The sequence below is a fragment of the Priceomyces carsonii genome (genome assembly GCF_900007245.1).
Source record: "Priceomyces carsonii strain CBS4050 genome assembly, scaffold: Debaryomyces_carsonii_scaffold_1, whole genome shotgun sequence".
Lineage (NCBI taxonomy): Eukaryota > Fungi > Ascomycota > Pichiomycetes > Serinales > Debaryomycetaceae > Priceomyces > Priceomyces carsonii.
The window spans coordinates 117,232-133,895 of NW_026946674.1; the positions used below are offsets into that span (position 1 = coordinate 117,232).

The 16,664-nt window shown below is 37.0% G+C and overlaps 12 protein-coding genes across 12 annotated transcripts; 5 read left to right on the top strand and 7 right to left on the bottom strand.

Moving 5' to 3' along the window:
* Positions 1-144: 144 nt before the first annotated feature.
* On the top strand, positions 145-1,008 carry PRCAT00000065001 (uncharacterized protein; the record flags this gene model as incomplete). The annotated part of the gene is made up of 1 exon (XM_062956567.1): positions 145-1,008. One exon carries the CDS (start codon positions 145-147, stop codon positions 1,006-1,008), a length of 864 nt encoding a protein of 287 aa, XP_062806920.1.
* A 221-nt stretch (positions 1,009-1,229) lies between these two features.
* AGE3 (Age3p) lies at positions 1,230-2,327 on the top strand (the record flags this gene model as incomplete). The annotated part of the gene is made up of 1 exon (XM_062956578.1): positions 1,230-2,327. One exon carries the CDS (start codon positions 1,230-1,232, stop codon positions 2,325-2,327), a length of 1,098 nt encoding a protein of 365 aa, XP_062806921.1.
* A 130-nt stretch (positions 2,328-2,457) lies between these two features.
* Positions 2,458-3,168, bottom strand: CWH8 (Cwh8p; the record flags this gene model as incomplete). Its single annotated transcript, XM_062956589.1, has 1 exon — positions 2,458-3,168. The coding sequence occupies one exon, from the start codon at positions 3,166-3,168 to the stop codon at positions 2,458-2,460; it is 711 nt and encodes a 236-aa protein (XP_062806922.1).
* Positions 3,169-3,632: 464 nt separating this feature from the next.
* On the bottom strand, positions 3,633-6,233 carry PRCAT00000068001 (karyopherin beta; the record flags this gene model as incomplete). Its single annotated transcript, XM_062956600.1, has 1 exon — positions 3,633-6,233. The coding sequence occupies one exon, from the start codon at positions 6,231-6,233 to the stop codon at positions 3,633-3,635; it is 2,601 nt and encodes an 866-aa protein (XP_062806923.1).
* A 409-nt stretch (positions 6,234-6,642) lies between these two features.
* On the bottom strand, positions 6,643-8,379 carry SEP7 (septin; the record flags this gene model as incomplete). The annotated part of the gene is made up of 1 exon (XM_062956611.1): positions 6,643-8,379. The coding sequence occupies one exon, from the start codon at positions 8,377-8,379 to the stop codon at positions 6,643-6,645; it is 1,737 nt and encodes a 578-aa protein (XP_062806924.1).
* A 456-nt stretch (positions 8,380-8,835) lies between these two features.
* PRCAT00000070001 (NADHX epimerase) lies at positions 8,836-9,585 on the top strand (the record flags this gene model as incomplete). The annotated part of the gene is made up of 1 exon (XM_062956622.1): positions 8,836-9,585. The coding sequence occupies one exon, from the start codon at positions 8,836-8,838 to the stop codon at positions 9,583-9,585; it is 750 nt and encodes a 249-aa protein (XP_062806925.1).
* A 307-nt stretch (positions 9,586-9,892) lies between these two features.
* PRCAT00000071001 (uncharacterized protein) lies at positions 9,893-10,972 on the bottom strand (the record flags this gene model as incomplete). Its single annotated transcript, XM_062956634.1, has 1 exon — positions 9,893-10,972. The coding sequence occupies one exon, from the start codon at positions 10,970-10,972 to the stop codon at positions 9,893-9,895; it is 1,080 nt and encodes a 359-aa protein (XP_062806926.1).
* Positions 10,973-11,254: 282 nt separating this feature from the next.
* PRCAT00000072001 (uncharacterized protein) lies at positions 11,255-12,118 on the top strand (the record flags this gene model as incomplete). Its single annotated transcript, XM_062956645.1, has 1 exon — positions 11,255-12,118. The coding sequence occupies one exon, from the start codon at positions 11,255-11,257 to the stop codon at positions 12,116-12,118; it is 864 nt and encodes a 287-aa protein (XP_062806927.1).
* Positions 12,119-12,133: 15 nt separating this feature from the next.
* ABP140 (Abp140p) lies at positions 12,134-13,120 on the bottom strand (the record flags this gene model as incomplete). The annotated part of the gene is made up of 1 exon (XM_062956656.1): positions 12,134-13,120. The coding sequence occupies one exon, from the start codon at positions 13,118-13,120 to the stop codon at positions 12,134-12,136; it is 987 nt and encodes a 328-aa protein (XP_062806928.1).
* Positions 13,121-13,350: 230 nt separating this feature from the next.
* Positions 13,351-14,481, bottom strand: GAL7 (UDP-glucose:hexose-1-phosphate uridylyltransferase; the record flags this gene model as incomplete). Its single annotated transcript, XM_062956667.1, has 1 exon — positions 13,351-14,481. The coding sequence occupies one exon, from the start codon at positions 14,479-14,481 to the stop codon at positions 13,351-13,353; it is 1,131 nt and encodes a 376-aa protein (XP_062806929.1).
* A 353-nt stretch (positions 14,482-14,834) lies between these two features.
* GAL102 (Gal102p) lies at positions 14,835-15,830 on the top strand (the record flags this gene model as incomplete). Its single annotated transcript, XM_062956678.1, has 1 exon — positions 14,835-15,830. One exon carries the CDS (start codon positions 14,835-14,837, stop codon positions 15,828-15,830), a length of 996 nt encoding a protein of 331 aa, XP_062806930.1.
* A 20-nt stretch (positions 15,831-15,850) lies between these two features.
* On the bottom strand, positions 15,851-16,399 carry PRCAT00000076001 (TRAPP subunit; the record flags this gene model as incomplete). The annotated part of the gene is made up of 1 exon (XM_062956689.1): positions 15,851-16,399. One exon carries the CDS (start codon positions 16,397-16,399, stop codon positions 15,851-15,853), a length of 549 nt encoding a protein of 182 aa, XP_062806931.1.
* Between the last annotated feature and the right edge of the window lie 265 nt (positions 16,400-16,664).

Here is a 16,664-nt window from a genome sequence, read left to right on the forward strand (position 1 = left end):
TTTAGGTAGTAATAGAATATAAAGGAAAATCTAATGTAAAATTTTAAAATGCAACCCTCGGCTCGGACGCATATATAAAGCTACAATCGCTCAAAAATGTGGAGATGAGATAAATTCGTATTTTCTAATTTCCAGTCAAAGAATATGGGATTGGATCAAAAATACTTAGAGAATAGCTCATGGAAGCCAAACTTGTTCAAAGGGAAAACTGTGTTCGTCACAGGAGGGGCTGGATCTATTTGTAGAGCTCAAACAGAAGCGTTAGTTTTATTGGGAGCAAATGCCGCAATTGTGGGCAGAAACCCTTCCAAGACAATTGAGGCAGCTAAGCAAATTAGCATGTTACGAAAGGAATCAAAGGTTATATCTTGCGAGGATACTGATGTGAGAGATATGAAATCTTTAATAAAAGCAGTAGACAAAACAGTCAAAGAGTTAGGAAGAATAGATTATGTTATTGCGGGTGCTGCAGGTAATTTCTTGTGTGACTTTAATCACTTGTCATCCAATGCTTTCAAGTCAGTGGTGGAGATAGATCTTTTGGGCTCGTTCAATACTGTCAAAGCTTGTTTTAATCAATTGAGGAAAAACAAAGGAGCAATCCTCTTTGTTAGTGCGACATTACATTACTACGGTGTTCCTTTCCAAATACATGTGGGGGCAGCCAAGGCTGGAGTCGATGCCTTGTCAAATGCTTTAGCAGTAGAGTTAGGTCCTTTAGGTATCAGAAGCAATTGTATCGCTCCTGGTGCAATTGCAGACACTGAGGGATTTGAGAGACTAGTTCCAAGCTTAAGCGCATTTGAGAAAAAGGTACCATTGCAAAGAGCTGGTTCCGTTACAGACATAGCTGATGCTACTGTCTATTTATTTTCACCGGCAGCAGACTACATTACCGGTACTGTTCAAGTTGTTGATGGAGGAAGCTGGCATATAGGTTTGACGAATCCAGATTCTTATCCGGTAACCATAATTCAAAGAAATAGTGATTCAAATGGCAAGTTATGATCGCCTAATGGAAGCTTTTCAACTGTTAACTATTTAGCTGTTTAACAGTTCAAATTTTTACGTCTTTTAATGATAGTCGTCTTTTTCAAACATTAAAGTCGTGTAGAAAGTCGCGTTTTGTCTCTATCAAATTCGTAGTTTTAAAGCTATGATCATTTTTTGGAAGGGTGAACGGACAACAGCGAGTACAATAAATATAGCAAAAATATTATACGATCACGATGTCTATTGATCCTGAAACTCGCAGAAAGTTATTGCAGCTACAAAAGAAAGGGCTTAATAAAAGATGCTGCGATTGTGACGCTCCGAATCCTCAATGGGCATCGCCAAAGTTTGGTATCTTTATCTGTCTCGAATGCGCAGGAATTCACAGAGGATTGGGTGTTCACATTTCATTCGTACGGTCTATCACAATGGATCAGTTCAAATCAGAGGAAGTTTTGAGAATGGAGAACGGGGGCAACGAGAATTTGCAAAACTACTTTACAGAAAATGGAGTTGATCTAAGTTTGCCAGCAGCAGAAAAATACGATAATTACGTAGCAGAAGACTACAAGGAGAAGCTTACTAGTGAAGTTGAAGGTAAAGAATTTGTTCCTAAAGACCACTCTGATAAAACTTTACCCTCAGCATCGAATTCGAAGAGCATGAGTAACGATTCTATATCACAACAACCTATTCAGTCTAGACGAGGAACACCTACATTATCAAGAGATCAAAAAGCTAAAAACGAAAATTATTTTGCAGAGCTAGGCTCTAAGAACGAAGAAAGACCGAATCATTTACCGCCGTCTCAAGGGGGAAAATATTCCGGTTTTGGAAATACTCCAGCTCCAGATACAAGGAGTGGAGGTTCATTAGCTGGATTTTCTCTAGACAGTATCCAAACGGACCCTTTCGGTTCACTAAGCAAAGGCTGGGGATTGTTCTCCTCAAGTGTGGCCAAGTCAATAAACGAAGTAAACGAATCAGTTATCAAACCCACAGTTAATCAACTTCAAGAAAGCGAACTAAGTAATGAGGCTAAAAAGGCAATGGCTCAATTTGGCCAGAAAATGCAAGAAACAGGAAAATATGGCCATGAAACCTTTCAGTCATTTACTAATGATATTCATGAGAAAGGGCTAAATAAAACCTTTGACGCAAAATTTGGAAAACTATTTGACGGTTTGAGTATTCAAGAGCAAGAATCAAAGTCAAACGCAGCATTTGGTTTAGAAAAACCCAAAGAAAAGACGAAGTTGGATGCTATCAATGGTAGCAAATCTACGCAAAAAAGCACAGAAGAAGAAGATGAGGATGGATGGGACGATTTCTAGATGTTTTTTTTTGAAAAAAAGAAATATCTTGGTAACACTCTAAATATATCGAAATATAGACACCCACTTGTTCAATTTTAGAAATAAAACGAAATCAAGCGGATCATCAAGAAATTCTAATATTACTCAGCTAATTATGGTTGTAGACATTTCCAGTTTTTAGAGTGCCGATGCTCATAAGGTAACAGTCGTATTCATGCTTGAAGGTTTGATAATTGTGATAATACGAATCTTTTATATAAAAAAATTCGACAATTGGCCATCCTAAAATCCAATCAACAAGACCAATATCTCTAACTACTGATGAGATAATGGAATAGACTAAACCTAAGAAGGTGCCAATTAAGCATCCTACCATAACTTGAGGAATAGTATGGTACAATAAATATACTCTTGAAAAAGCAACGAGTAGCGAAATGAAAGATAATGCAGTACATCCCAATATCTTTTGACGATAAGTTAAGTGTACTTTGAACAAAATAATGCAAATAAAGTATGATGCAAAGAATCCCATAAATTGTGAATGTGCAGATGGCATACCATAGGTCAAGCCGTATGATCCAGACCCAAAATCCTTATGAAAATCAGGACGGGGCAGCCTAAGTATTACCTTAAAGATCTTATTCAAGATTTCTCCTACTAAGTGTCCCCCAACTATAATAACAGGCTCTATTTCTCTAGTAATTAAAAACCACGATGTATAGAATACCATAATGTAGATCGGTAGCAAAGAAAGATGAACCGAGCATACTGAGATTAAATCAGTTGGATCGTAGAGTATGTAAGTATGGTCAAATGGCACTGGATCATAAACAAATGAATTAATTGCGTTTGTTGACATAGTGAAATTCACACGAAGATGAATAATGCTTTTTATTTTTATTTCAACTAACGAAAATGAAATAAAAATGGAAGGACCACGTAGGCTATCGATAAATTGAAAAAAGTAGAGCGTCTGATTTCTGGACCCTCTAAACAGACTTTTTTCCAGCCTAACAAGCTTAAAAATGTCTTGAAAATTCGTTTAAATTATTATCGCGTAATATAATCGAGATCAAGTTGTACATATGCTTTCCTCTCTATTAAGAAAATGTGAGAAAAGTTGTATATTAGAGGTTACCATTAATTCTATGAGACATTAAGGGACATGAGAGACATGACTATATGATATAAATGACAAAAAATGAGAGAGTAATAATTTTGGCTGCTATAGCAGCCTAAATGGAGACGAGAAACAGAGGAACATATGTTTCTTCGATTAGAGAATAAATAAAAAAAAATCAAAGTATCTTCACGTAGCTTTTACTATAAGCTACATTGCCTCTTCTGTTGATCTCTTGCCCACCTAGCAGCATCCTTGGTAGAATTTTGGAATAATTGGTTGGAACGTGTTTTCTTGATAAAGTCCGTGACCCACTGTTGTTGATAAACTTGCTTGAACTCACCATTTGGAAACATTGCTGCAATATCGCCGATCAACCCAGTAGCAGATCTTGCGACTGAATCCATTGATGACAAATTGATATCTCCAGACACATTCTGAATGAATTGAAATATTGATCCAACATAAGGGTATATTACCTGGGGCAACGCATGCAATCCACCAACAATTCCAACATAACAATCCAATACAGATTCTTTAATGTTAAGTATATAGTCAACAGTATCCATGCTACTATCTTCAGGTTCTATATTTGAAGCCTGAATACAAATCTGCATAACAAAGTCAGTGTAAGGCTGAAAGTTACTGTCAATTGATCCAGCAATGTCTCCGAAACAAGACAAAATGGGCGGCCTCAACTCTCTCCTAACATCAGCATTATTCAAATTTGCACCAAGAATATTCATCAAGCCTTCCAAATATGGAAGTATTGCCCTCCCTAATGAATGTGACAAATCGGCCACTAATCCGACAGCTGTACTTGAAGTAGGAGAATCAGTGTTTTGAAGCACTTTCGTTAAGAATGGTAAAAATGCGTCCATATATTTCACAAAATGTTCACCAATTGCACCTGCAATTGCAGAAATAGCTATCAAAATGTCCTCTTCTATTAAAGAGTTTGGTTGCTGGGCTTCAAGCAACTTTAAAAGCATTGACATCAAATTGTCAGAGGCTGGCAAAACATCATTACCCAATCGCCTAATCACATTTGTTAATAATGACAAAATATTCACTTGAAGTTCTTCCAAATTAGCTCTATCTTCGCCTCCCACAATTTGAGATTGCATAGAGATTGCAGTTTCTAGCCGGTTCAAGGCTTCGGTAGCTACATTTTGAACAACAGGCATCGTATCTGCACCACTATAGACAACAAAAGTAGATAGAGCTTCATAAGCCGATGCTCTTGAGCTTGCTTCATTGTTTGTTTTGTTAGTCAATTGAACCAATATTGGCACAACAGTCTCATAATATGGCGACATGACTGTAGTTTGGTTGGAAGCACCGTCGGAACACAATTGCTCCACTAAGTTCATTAATGTCCAGCAACAGTTAGTAGAAACCCTTGGGTGATCCTGCAATCCCGTAACCAATGCCTCCATGAGACTCGGTAAATGTTGATTAATATCGATAGCGTCAATGACCAAATCAGCAATTCTACCAAGACACCATGCAACAGTTTCCTTCACTTGTAAGGATTCATCTCTTATCAATAAAAGTATAGGCTGCAAGGCCTGTCCAATCAAAACTCGTAACTGATCGCGATCCGGACCATCTAAAATGGAACCAAAGGCCATTACAGATGCCTCTCGCGCTCTCCAGCTGTCTGTATTGCTTATGTTTGCTGCAACAAATTGTAAGGTAGGCTCTACCACATAGTTTGCTGTATTTTGAGCAAATAATTGTAAGCAAGCTCCAGCTGCCATTGCTACAGACCAGTCGTCGTCCTCAGGATCTTCATTCTGTCTTGTCAATAACGTCAACAAGGTCGGTAAGACATCTTGAATTGCTACTAGCGTAAAGTTATAGCTGACTAACTCAGGGTGCGCATCAGCTCCATACTCTTCCCGTTGCAAAGCGATCTCTAATTCCTCTTCGCCAACCGTGGACCAAAATTCAACGGCCATACAGGCCACCTTTTCATCTGGACTCTGCATTCCAGATACTGTCAATCCATAAAGAGCCTTTTCCATGTACAACGCCATGAATCTATAATACAAAGACATTATCCTTGCAAGACAACCGAAGGCACTTGCTTGAATTTCAGTATCATCAGCCTGAGTAGCCTCACATACAACTTGCATAATATAATTCCTTTCACCTTCACGCTCAAAATTAAACTTAATGAATTCTAAAGAGTTCACCAATGCGTTTAATGCTGTGAGCCTGACCGCTTTAGAAGGTTCGTTGCTTTGAACACCTTGAACTATTGCAATCAAAATGCCATTTGCTTGAGCCACAATAGCGGAATTATTCGGATCAGCACTCTCACATATATAGCCAATTGTTAATAGAGAAGCTCTCTTTATGTTAACTGGTCTTTCTGTCTTTGTATTCTCAATTATGATTGGAATTAATTCCGGCCATTCACTTCTAGGCAATTCGATATCTGCTATTGCTGCAACTAATTGCGCTGAAGAACCCGCGACTCTTTCATCACTTGTCATTAATGCTTTTAAAGATGTCTCCTTTATCTTCGTCTTTGCCGCATGGTCCAAAGCAATCCAACGATTTTGCTGTTCCACCCTAGACTTATTATTCTTTGATGTTAGCTGGTTTTTCAAGCCTATACCAGCTAACATCCTTACTTCAGTCTTAGCTTCTTCATTTGCTAAAGCGTCAGTGAGTAAGCTTATATATTCGACAAAATGATTCTTGGCTGCTTCATTTAATTGAGCTTCAGCTTCACTTCTTTTACTTGGATCAGGATTAAGAAGAGCATTTTCTAATACCCGAAGAATATCCATTTTATGTTTGCTTTTCCTATATCGTTGAACTTAGACTGCCTTCTTCTAATGATTTTAATAGATGTGACCGCCCCTTCTTCAATATCAATGAATCAAAAAGAAAAAAAAAATAAGTAGTGACTTTTGAGTAGGTAATTATAATCAACTTATTTAAGTATTCTAGCAGATTTCTGCTGCAATTCCTGACACCTGTAGTTTCAGACTTTTGAAAATATGAAATATAGACCAGTCTAAGACACTCCCTTTATCTTTCAACGTTATGGGTTTAATTCCGTGCAATGCTGGCGCCTAATTTTTTACATGGTGAGGAAAAATAAGTCGTGCGAAGGTCCTAAGTATTTTATGACGCTCCTAACGAATATAAACAAAAATTAACTACAAGCTTTTCTTCAGAATAACTTATTCATTATTAACTACTACTGATTATAGAATGGAGATCAGTCAAAGTCTCTTCCTTCTTTAGCGTCGATTCAGGGTCCTGAGAAGTAGAAGAATCAGGTATTGCTTCAACATTTGCTGAACCATTACTATTGGATGTATCACTATCATGTCTAACAGATTCAGTTCGTTTCATTAACATTCTTTCCTTCGCCTTCAACAAAGCTGCCTTTTTCTCCAACATAGCAGCTCTATTTGCAAGCTCCTTAGCACTAGCAATTTCCATCTCTTCCAATTTCTGCTGTCTTTCTAAAATTCTTTCATGTCTAATAACGTATGGTACGGTTTCGGAAATTTGACGTAATTGATTGCGTTGAGGGGCAATTGACAATCTTTTGAATGCAGCGTTTGATTGATGGGATGAATGGGAAGTACCATTTTTGCCTTCCAAAGATATTGTCGATGTAGATGACATAAATGAGGAAGTATCTTTTAACTTCGAGGCGTCCATATCAGCCGCCTCTGAATCTTCTAGTAACATTGATTTTGGTTTCTTCGATGAAGAAGAAGAAACAGACGCGGTATCCCCACGAGAGGTTGACGCAGTTAGCTGTGCCAAATTGGATAAGGACGGAATTTCATGATTCTCCTTAAATGGTCCATTCTGATGTTCTAGCGACTCATGGAATTCTTCTTCCTCATCCTCATCCTCATTCTGCTCACCACCCGTTACCTTCATTAATCTTTCAGTTCTGTATGTCTCGTATAAGAAGTCGTGAGTCAAATCCTTCAAATCCTGCAAGTGAGAGCCTAAAAGCACAGACTTCAAGATTGCAAAGTCACTATATTTGGTATTATTGATATCCACCAATCCCCATGGATACTGCCTTGCTCTTATCGTTCTAGTTTGCCCTGTATTTTTGTCTCTAACCTCAAATTCATCTTCGGACGATACAATAGCGAAAGGTTGCAATTTGGATAAAAATCTACATTCCTGAATTAAATCGTAATCGTCCTCTTCATCATAATCATCCAAAGAATTGTCAAACCTAAAAGTTGGTACGTTAAACTTCTCGATATCAATTCTAATTTGTTGCTTAAAATGTCTTAATTCCTTAGAAGTGAAAGAATCAGCCTTACTTATAACAGGAATGATATTAACATATTTGGATAATCTCTTCATGCAGCTTATGTCGAGTTCTCTCAAACCATGGCCGGTTGGAGTAATGAAATAAAGAAGAGCATGTACTCTTGTGTCCACAAAACGAGGCGTTCTCTTAATTCGAGTCTCTTCTGCCAAAACTTGGTCAAACTGCTGCCTTAAATAATTCTCTATTTCAGTAAAACAAATCTCGTTGTTAAAATTCTCACCAAAACCAGGTGTATCAACTATGGTGAGCAATATTTTCGTATTTTCTTCGTCAAGGATCTCAATTTTCGTTTCCGTCAAAGCGATTCCTGGCTCTTCATTAGCTATCGATGGATCAAAATCGTTCTTTGTCAAAATGGAAGTACTTGGTAATGCCACAGATTTCGCAGATGTGAATGCTAGCGTCTTGGTCTCTCCGATTGAGTCTCCTTCCGCTTCATAGCGATGGCTCATTACTTTCTTGCCTAACAAGCTGTTGATGAAAGTGGTCTTGCCCGTTCCAGGTTCTCCCACAACCATGAATTTAAATTTTATCCCCTTCTTAGCATCCTTCCTATAATTGATCATCGGGGAAGCATGTGAGAATGATTCTGAATCAAAAGTAACCAGCGAATCCATGTTAGTGTCTTCTCTCAGCACCTTTACCCAATTGTTATTCTAATGAAAATACTTTACGTGTTTTGTTTAAATATGCGTTCTCAACGATTTTCATTGTAGTAGCTGTTTTGTGTAAGATAATGGAAATTACACGTTAGCTATCTTCATGCATACAGAAGTCAAGAAGACGAGAATCATAATATCATACAGATAATGGAGAGCTTATCATCCAAAGTATGTTGGACTATGAGACCCTGGTTATCATAAGTGCACTGTAGAGCTTAGGGACACACTATTTTACGAAGTATGATATACCAGCGATTCAAATATTTGCGATTGTTTGGTACACTCGGATGACTACATGTTAGGAGTAAAGAAATATGTAAATATATTTTTTAATTTGCTTTTCTCTTTTTATGCCGATTGCTATTGCACAAACTAGTACATATAGCTTTGTTTAACTTGGATATATCTGCAATGTATCGTACTTCATTCAAGACTTTGTCTGCAAAGGCAGCTTCCCTGTTGGATCAAGAATTGATGTCGACAGGTGGGTTCTCTATTGACCAATTGATGGAACTTGCCGGTCTTTCGGTTGCACAAGCAATATACAGAGAATACCCTCCCAAGGAAGTTGCTAATAATAAGGTATTATTTTTGATTGGACCCGGAAATAATGGAGGTGATGGCTTGGTGGCTGCGAGGCATTTGAAATTATGGGGCTATTACGAACCAATTTTATATTATCCCAAACGGTCCACTAAAAACCAATTATATAAAAATCTACTCACTCAGTTAAGGGATCTTGAAATTCAAGAGATAAATGACTTTGATTCTCTTAAAGACCTTCTAATTCCTTCAAAAGGAGCCAACCAAACTAAATTAATAGTTGATGCACTTTTTGGTTTCTCATTTAAGCCTCCATTGCGTCCTCCATTTGACAGTTTAATATCGTTTATCTCAGAAAATCATGACGATATTCCTCCTATAGTTTCCGTGGACATCCCTTCTGGCTGGGATGTGGATGAAGGACCAGTTGCTGCCGATATCAAGTCAACCATGCTAATTAGCTTAACTGCACCGAAGCCATGCGCGAGGTTTTTTGATAAGGAAAAAAAGACCCATTACTTAGGCGGAAGATTTATAAACCAAAAAATTGCTAAAAAATACGATATTGAAGATCTTATAAAATCCTACAAAGGAGACGACTTAATAACTAAACTATAGTACAATTAAATTTATGCAGATGCCTATTTATGCCTATATATTCGTAACGAAACAATATGAAACATTCAATTTTTAAAAAGGTATTAAACCTTGTAAGTAATTTTATTGGAATATGTTGCAACCTGTGATCTAAAGGCCCTTGCTTTGATTAAAGTCAGCTTTCAAAAAATTGACAGGGAACATGAACATGAACTTATTATGAATAAAAATCATTATAAATGTCTTGACTAATCTCTTGAGGTTCTCTGCGTTTATATGCCTCCTGTCAACTATTGAACGTGTTTTGATTAAGATTTAGGGAAGGCATTTATGGAGTATTATTAAAGCAACGAAACATGGCGCCCTTTTTTTCATGGGGAATATTATATCTTGAATAATTGTAGTTATCTCCAAGGTCTAAGCATGCACTGTAGGGTCTTTGCCTTACAAATGATTTGATTTCGTGCTTTGAGTCAGATATACTTTTAATGGGCGATAGCGATAATGAACGATTATCAGAAATCATAGAACCACGACTGTTATTTACCAGTGGCAGGGAACATGTTTCTTGCAACCCCTTTCTTAACTTATTAACCCTTATTTCATTTTCACTATGTGGTATAGATGGAAGAGCTTTAGACATTTGAGACATTTTAGATGCTCTTGAAGTTACATGAGTAGCATGATCAGCTTCATCATAATCACTCCCAAATAAACTATCTATATAGCTTCCCACCTCGTAGTCCGTATTGGTGTCCCACTGTTGAAGATCATTGATATCTACATAGCATGAAATTATGTCCGATGTGGCTCCTGAACTAGTACTTTGTAACTCACTTGAATCGCCAGACTTCGTATCTGAGCCCATATCATCCGAACTCTCATAAAGTGAAGATACGGTTGTAGTTGGAATATCTGAAAATAAAGTCGAATCATCATCACTTGGAAGAGCCATTATTTGCGGTAATTGAATATTATGCGTAGATTCTAACTTCACAGACGTTGGGTTGATATGCGGTCGCTCATCCTCTTCAAAAATTGTTGGAGGAGGCTTCGAAAATGCTGCGGTATGTTGCTTGAGCTTATAGTTCTCAAAATTCAGAGAGACTGTTCGCTTTCCATTTGATTGAGGAAGATCTGGTAAATACTTGGATACCTTTCTATCTAAGCTTGGTAGCGGCGGCATACTTATTACCCTCCTCCCTCTCTCTGGTTCCAAACCAGACGCTCTTTTATACTTTCCAGTTTTCCAGTTGAAGATGGGAAGTTGCTTGGGAAGATCATCCATGGAGTGCTCTCCAGGCTTAAATGTTGATACTGCATGTTGAAATTCTAGGAAGGAGGACCTCATACTTGTAGCATCTCCAGGGCCAGCCTGCCTTTGAATACCAGAAAGAGACTTACTCATCGCAGTCTTAAGTTTTCATACGATCGTAACAGCATTCGAGGATGTGGTTTATATATGACATCTAAGTGTGTTTAATTATAGATGACTTGAAAAAGGCTGGCTGTCGCACTCTTTTGGGTAGATCAATAGCTATCATAAAGTTTTTATCGCTACGCACAATTAGCTCCTCTCGGTGCTTTGCCGCATACGCAGATCTAAAAGAAATTATAAGAGGTTTACATAATAAGTGAATTAACTCATTATCTGTTGCATTCGTTCTATAGCTGATCAAATCTAATTGCGATGAGCTCGAACTTAGTCGAAATTAAAAGTAAACTATGGAATGGTACCATTAATATTAAGATTTCATTTATGGTTGACAAGAACTCAGATCGAAAAGAATTCTTATTCACTGCTTATCGAAATTCTTACTTTCCCATACATTTTCCTTTAATTATTTCTTATTTTAAGTTGTTTGATAAACATCTCCCATATCAGCCAATATGGTTGGAATACGATAGTGTTCCGATAAAGTGGAATTTACCTATAGGTGTACTATATGACTATTTGCGTTTACCTTCAGACTCTGAAAATAGAGATGTGGAAAACTGCTGGAATATACAATTAAGGCAGAGTGACTATCCTGTCGAGCACATTATCCCATTCATGTACAAGAATGAAGACACTACTATAGCATACGAAAAATCTTTGAAGGAACTAGTTGTGAATCAATTGAAACAATCATGTTTCGTTTTAAATGGCACTTCGCGACCCATTATGAATCTCAGTGAGCATGATTCAGATGATTTATGGGATTCTATAAAATATCATAATCTAAGCCAAAATTCTAAAATAAATAATAAGATAATACCTGCGAAGATTCATAAAATTCCGCTTAAAATTTACATTCAAGGTGCATCAAATGCAATACAAGCTCCTGTATCATCACAGGAAGAAGGAAGACCCGTGATATTAGATTCAGTTTTGAAAAATCTCTTACCAGACCTATTCGCTGGCTCGAATATAATTGCTCTGGTTCATATTCATGGTATACATTCAGATTCTTTCATGGGAAAAAATGGACTCAGTATTTTTGAACTTTGGAATGTATTCAAGCATCTTGACAACTTTTTGTATGTCTTTGTGATTTTGAAAAATGACAAGTGATGGTTCAACCATATATCAACTTTTGAAAACTGCTTGTAGCCAATTTCGATACATCTTTAATTGCTTTTTTCTATTCACCAATAGTCTTCTATCTGTTGCGATTTGGAGTTCCTTGAAGGGTCCCTCTTCGCAAAAAATGCTCCTAAGTTCATCTTCAGTGAAAAAATAGACTCTGGTGCCATCCCCTCTAATATAAAAATTATCATCAAGTAATCTTCCTTTTTTAAACCGCACCTGCGCTAAATCGTATCTTCCATAGTCTCTAAACAAGATTTCACCTCCTGGTTTTAAAGCTCTTGATAGATTATTTACTGCCCGATTCCATTGATTTGGATGTAAAGCTGAAAAGACAAAAACCATAATTATGATATCTACCGAGTTTGGTTCAAGATCTTCAGGGAGTATACCATCTTCATTTGCTAGATCCCACACTGAGCTATAAGCAACGCCGCTCTTTTGGTTTTCAAGAAACGTTGGATTGGACCTCACTAAGTCAACTGCAACTGCCAGATAATCACACCCAAAAATTTTGAGATTTTGGTTTTGATTTTGCTCAAGAATAGGGAAGAAAGTGTTACCTGCACCGCAGCCTATTTCCAATATAGTTGTGGGGTCTTGGCATTCCTTACTGGTTATTTTATATAAGGTAGGAAATTCTATCTGCAACCATTTCCTATCCTTAAAAAAATTTTCTTTGTTGTTCTTATAAAAGATATCCCAGTATTTAGCCGGGTTAGAGTTGTATAACTTTTTTTCGAAATCTTTCACTGGATGCTCATACTGTTTGGATATAAACTCTTTTGCTTCTTCGATTTGTTTCTCACCCCACTCTACATGGTCCCATGCATTATGATTGAAAACTTCGCTTTCATCTTTAAGATATCTTCGGCCAAAGGTGAAAGGAGAATCTTTACCGATACGAGAGTCTAAGGGAGCAGCTTCATCACCCTCGTTGATCTTTTTGCTCAGATCACAACTTTGATAAGCTGTCGATATCGTCATTTATGTTTAACGAAATCAACCTCGTAACTTGGTCTCTTCATCTAGAAGTTAATTTTTTTTTTCTTTTTGTAATTTTTTTTCTTCTTCCATAGATCGGAATGGGCCCTGTTTTAAGATCGCCACCTATTCATAATCAATGATAGAGAAGGAGCTTCATAAAGAACATACAGTTACTCATTCCTAATACTATTGAATTACTGCTTAACTAAGTACACAAATCTATATCAATTTCATCTGTTCATAAAATGAACGTTCTCATCTAGCTCTTGTAACCTTGAGGCAGCCTGTTCGCTCGTTAGATCCCTCTGAGCTTCCCCCAACATTTCAAAGCCAACGCAAAACTTCTTCACAGAAGCTGATCTGAGTAGCGGAGGATAGAAATGCATATGGAACCAAGCATTTTGATTATGATCTTTACAATCGAAAGGGGCCTGGTGGATTCCCATCGAATAAGGAAACGAAGTGTTGAAAAGATTATCGTATTTTGTTGTGAGCTTCTTTAAAATCGTAGCTAAATCGAGTTTTTGCTTCTCATTGAAGTCATCAAGAGATCTCAAATGTTGCTTTGCGATGACCAAAGTTTCGAATGGCCAAAGAGCCCAGAATGGAACAACGACCAAGAAAGAATCATTTTCAAGTACTACTCTTTTTTTCTCCTTTACCTCTAGTTCAACGTAGTCACCCAATAAGTGCGATTGGTTTTTCTCTTTATACTTTGTCATGTTTCGAAGTTCTTCATCAACTTCAGTGGGTATAATATCAAGACACCAAGCTTGACCATGGGGATGAGGATTTGAGCATCCCATTGCTGTGCCCTTATTCTCAAAAATTTGAAGATACTTGAAAGGTGCCTTCTTTTGAAAGGCTTCAGCCATGAGGTCTCTGTAGAGCTTTTGCCAACACTCAATAACATTTAAGACGTTTTCGTCAGACATTAATGGTAATGTCAAGCCATGGTTTGGACTGAAACAAATGACAAAGCACTTTCCTCTCACTCCTTCACATTTCATTAATCTATCTTTTAAAGAGTGGCTTTCTTTGCTGTGATACTCTGGTTGATCTAACTTGACAGCTGGATAATCATTGACAAATATATAAGTTGATTCATACTTTGGATTACTATCTCCAGTAGCACGAATATTCCCGGGACACAAGTAGCACTTGGGATCAAAGGTGGGTAGCCTTTGTTTTCTGATTTCTTCCTCTGCTCCTTGCCATGGTCGCTTTGCCCTATGTGGTGAACATAAGACATAAGTGTTGGACAATGGATTGTAGCGACGATGAGAATGATTGGAAAAATCAAATTCTTGAGTCATTTCGTTATCAGTGGGCTTTTCAATAAGGTTCAGTATACTAGTCATTCTTTAAGACGTCTATATGAAAGGATTTATCTCTATATTTATAGTAAGATGAATATCTAATAGAAATTCAATAAGGCAGATTATAAATGTAACGTTACAGCGTGGTTTCGAGCGTCGTCCGTTTCTTTGAAAATTCGATAGTTGTATCATGTATGCTTGAATGCGACTGCTACATTAAACGCAATGTGAGTATTCGAGCACTTCAAAATACCGAGCTTCTTAAATGCCGGTCATGGATTCTGAGCATTAAAAGTGTAACGTTACATTATTCTATTGCTACTCTGTTTTATTCAATTATTTAAATTCTACAGAATTAATTTCCTAAAAACTAATTACTCGGTACTTGGTAAGTCATGCTTTCTGGATTTGAGAAACATGTCTTAATCACGGGATGTGCAGGGTTTATTGGATCCCACTGTCTCGAGTACTTTATTGATAAATATCCTCATTATCATTTTACTGGCATCGATAAATTAAATTATGCATCCAGTTATAGCACCAAGTATCTTACTAACATATTAAATAATAAAAACTTCACATTCATAGAGAAGGACCTTTCAGAAGAATTTGACTTTTTATTTAACTTGATAGTTAACAGTGCACAAATTGACACTATTATTCATATTGCTGCCGAGTCATGTGTTGATAGATCATTCACTCAGCCTTTATATTTCACAAGAAATAATGTACTAAGTAGTCAAAACTTACTTGAATGTGTCAGGTTAGCAAAATCCCAGAACCAGAATCTTCCCATCCAATTCATTCACGTTTCGACAGACGAAGTCTATGGTGAGCAAAGGATAAATGAGTCAGTGGATGAAAAAGCGTCTCTAAATCCTACGAATCCATATGCCGCTTCAAAAGCTGCAGTAGACATAATAGCGCAAGCCTACAAACACTCCTATAATATACCTTTAAAAATAGTCAGGTCTAATAATGTTTATGGGCCACGTCAGTATCCTGAAAAGATTATTCCCATGGCAATGCAGTCGTTGTGCGATAGACGAAAGATAAGGATTCACGGTAATGGATCTAATAAACGAAATTATTTACATGTCAGTGACTTTGTTAGGGGATTAGATCTTATTTGGCATTCAGAATCAATCGGGGAAGTATTCAATCTTGGCAACGAAGAAGAAATAGACAACTTATCTCTTGTGAAGTTGATCTGTGAAATTTATTTTGATGACAAAACAATAGACTATAAAAAATTCATCACATTTGTAAAAGATAGAGAATTCAATGATGCAAGGTATTCGCTTAATTTAAATAAACTTAAAATGCTAGGATGGAAACCTGAAATTGATTTAAAAGGAGGAATTGAAGAATTGGTGAAAGAATATAGATAGCAACGTTAAAATATCTCTTTTCAGGACACCAATTCCGCAACTTTAGTATCAAATAACGGACTCTTTATGGGCATCTCTAATGAATAAAAAGGATCTTTCATAACATAATCAGAATAATGAATATACAACTGCTTAAATATAATATTGGTAGCCTCAAGTTGTTTGTTTAGTTCGCCTCTATTAAATTTAGTTTCATTGATGGGTTGCAAATTATGCACAACAGGATTAGGAGATGTGATAATTATGAACTTTACTCCGGTCAAAGTTTGGAAGACGTATAGGTTGAATAAATCGGTTTCTATGCTTTGTAGTCCTGACAAATTGGTATTTGGATTTTGTGCTCTCCCCGTAGTGTAGAGTTTTACATTTTGATTAGGCGCTGTCCTCGCATCATCTTGCGTACCATCTATTATTGGTTTAAGCTTAGAAGCGATAGCATGAACGCCATGCAAAGTACCAGCAAGGACTAAATAGTCATTCGCTGACAACTTGTTAAGTCCATGATTAAAATCTTTCTGATAAATTAATCCCCCTGCTTTATTAAGAATATATATGGAATACACCTTCATGAAGATCCAAGTCTGTTTATATGTTGTAAGAGCATATGGCTAAAGTAAGCGTTGTGTTTTCAGATTTATGGATCGCATCTAACACAAAGTCAAGTGCTAAAGCAAGAAAATGAAAAAAAAGCTTCCCCACCAGGAGTCGAACCTGGAATCTTCTGGTTCCAACCGAGAAGTGGTTACGAAATCGTAGCCAGACGCCTTGACCATTGGGCCATGAGGAACGAAGCTTAAAAATAGATTACATAATTATAGGGCTATACGCCGATTG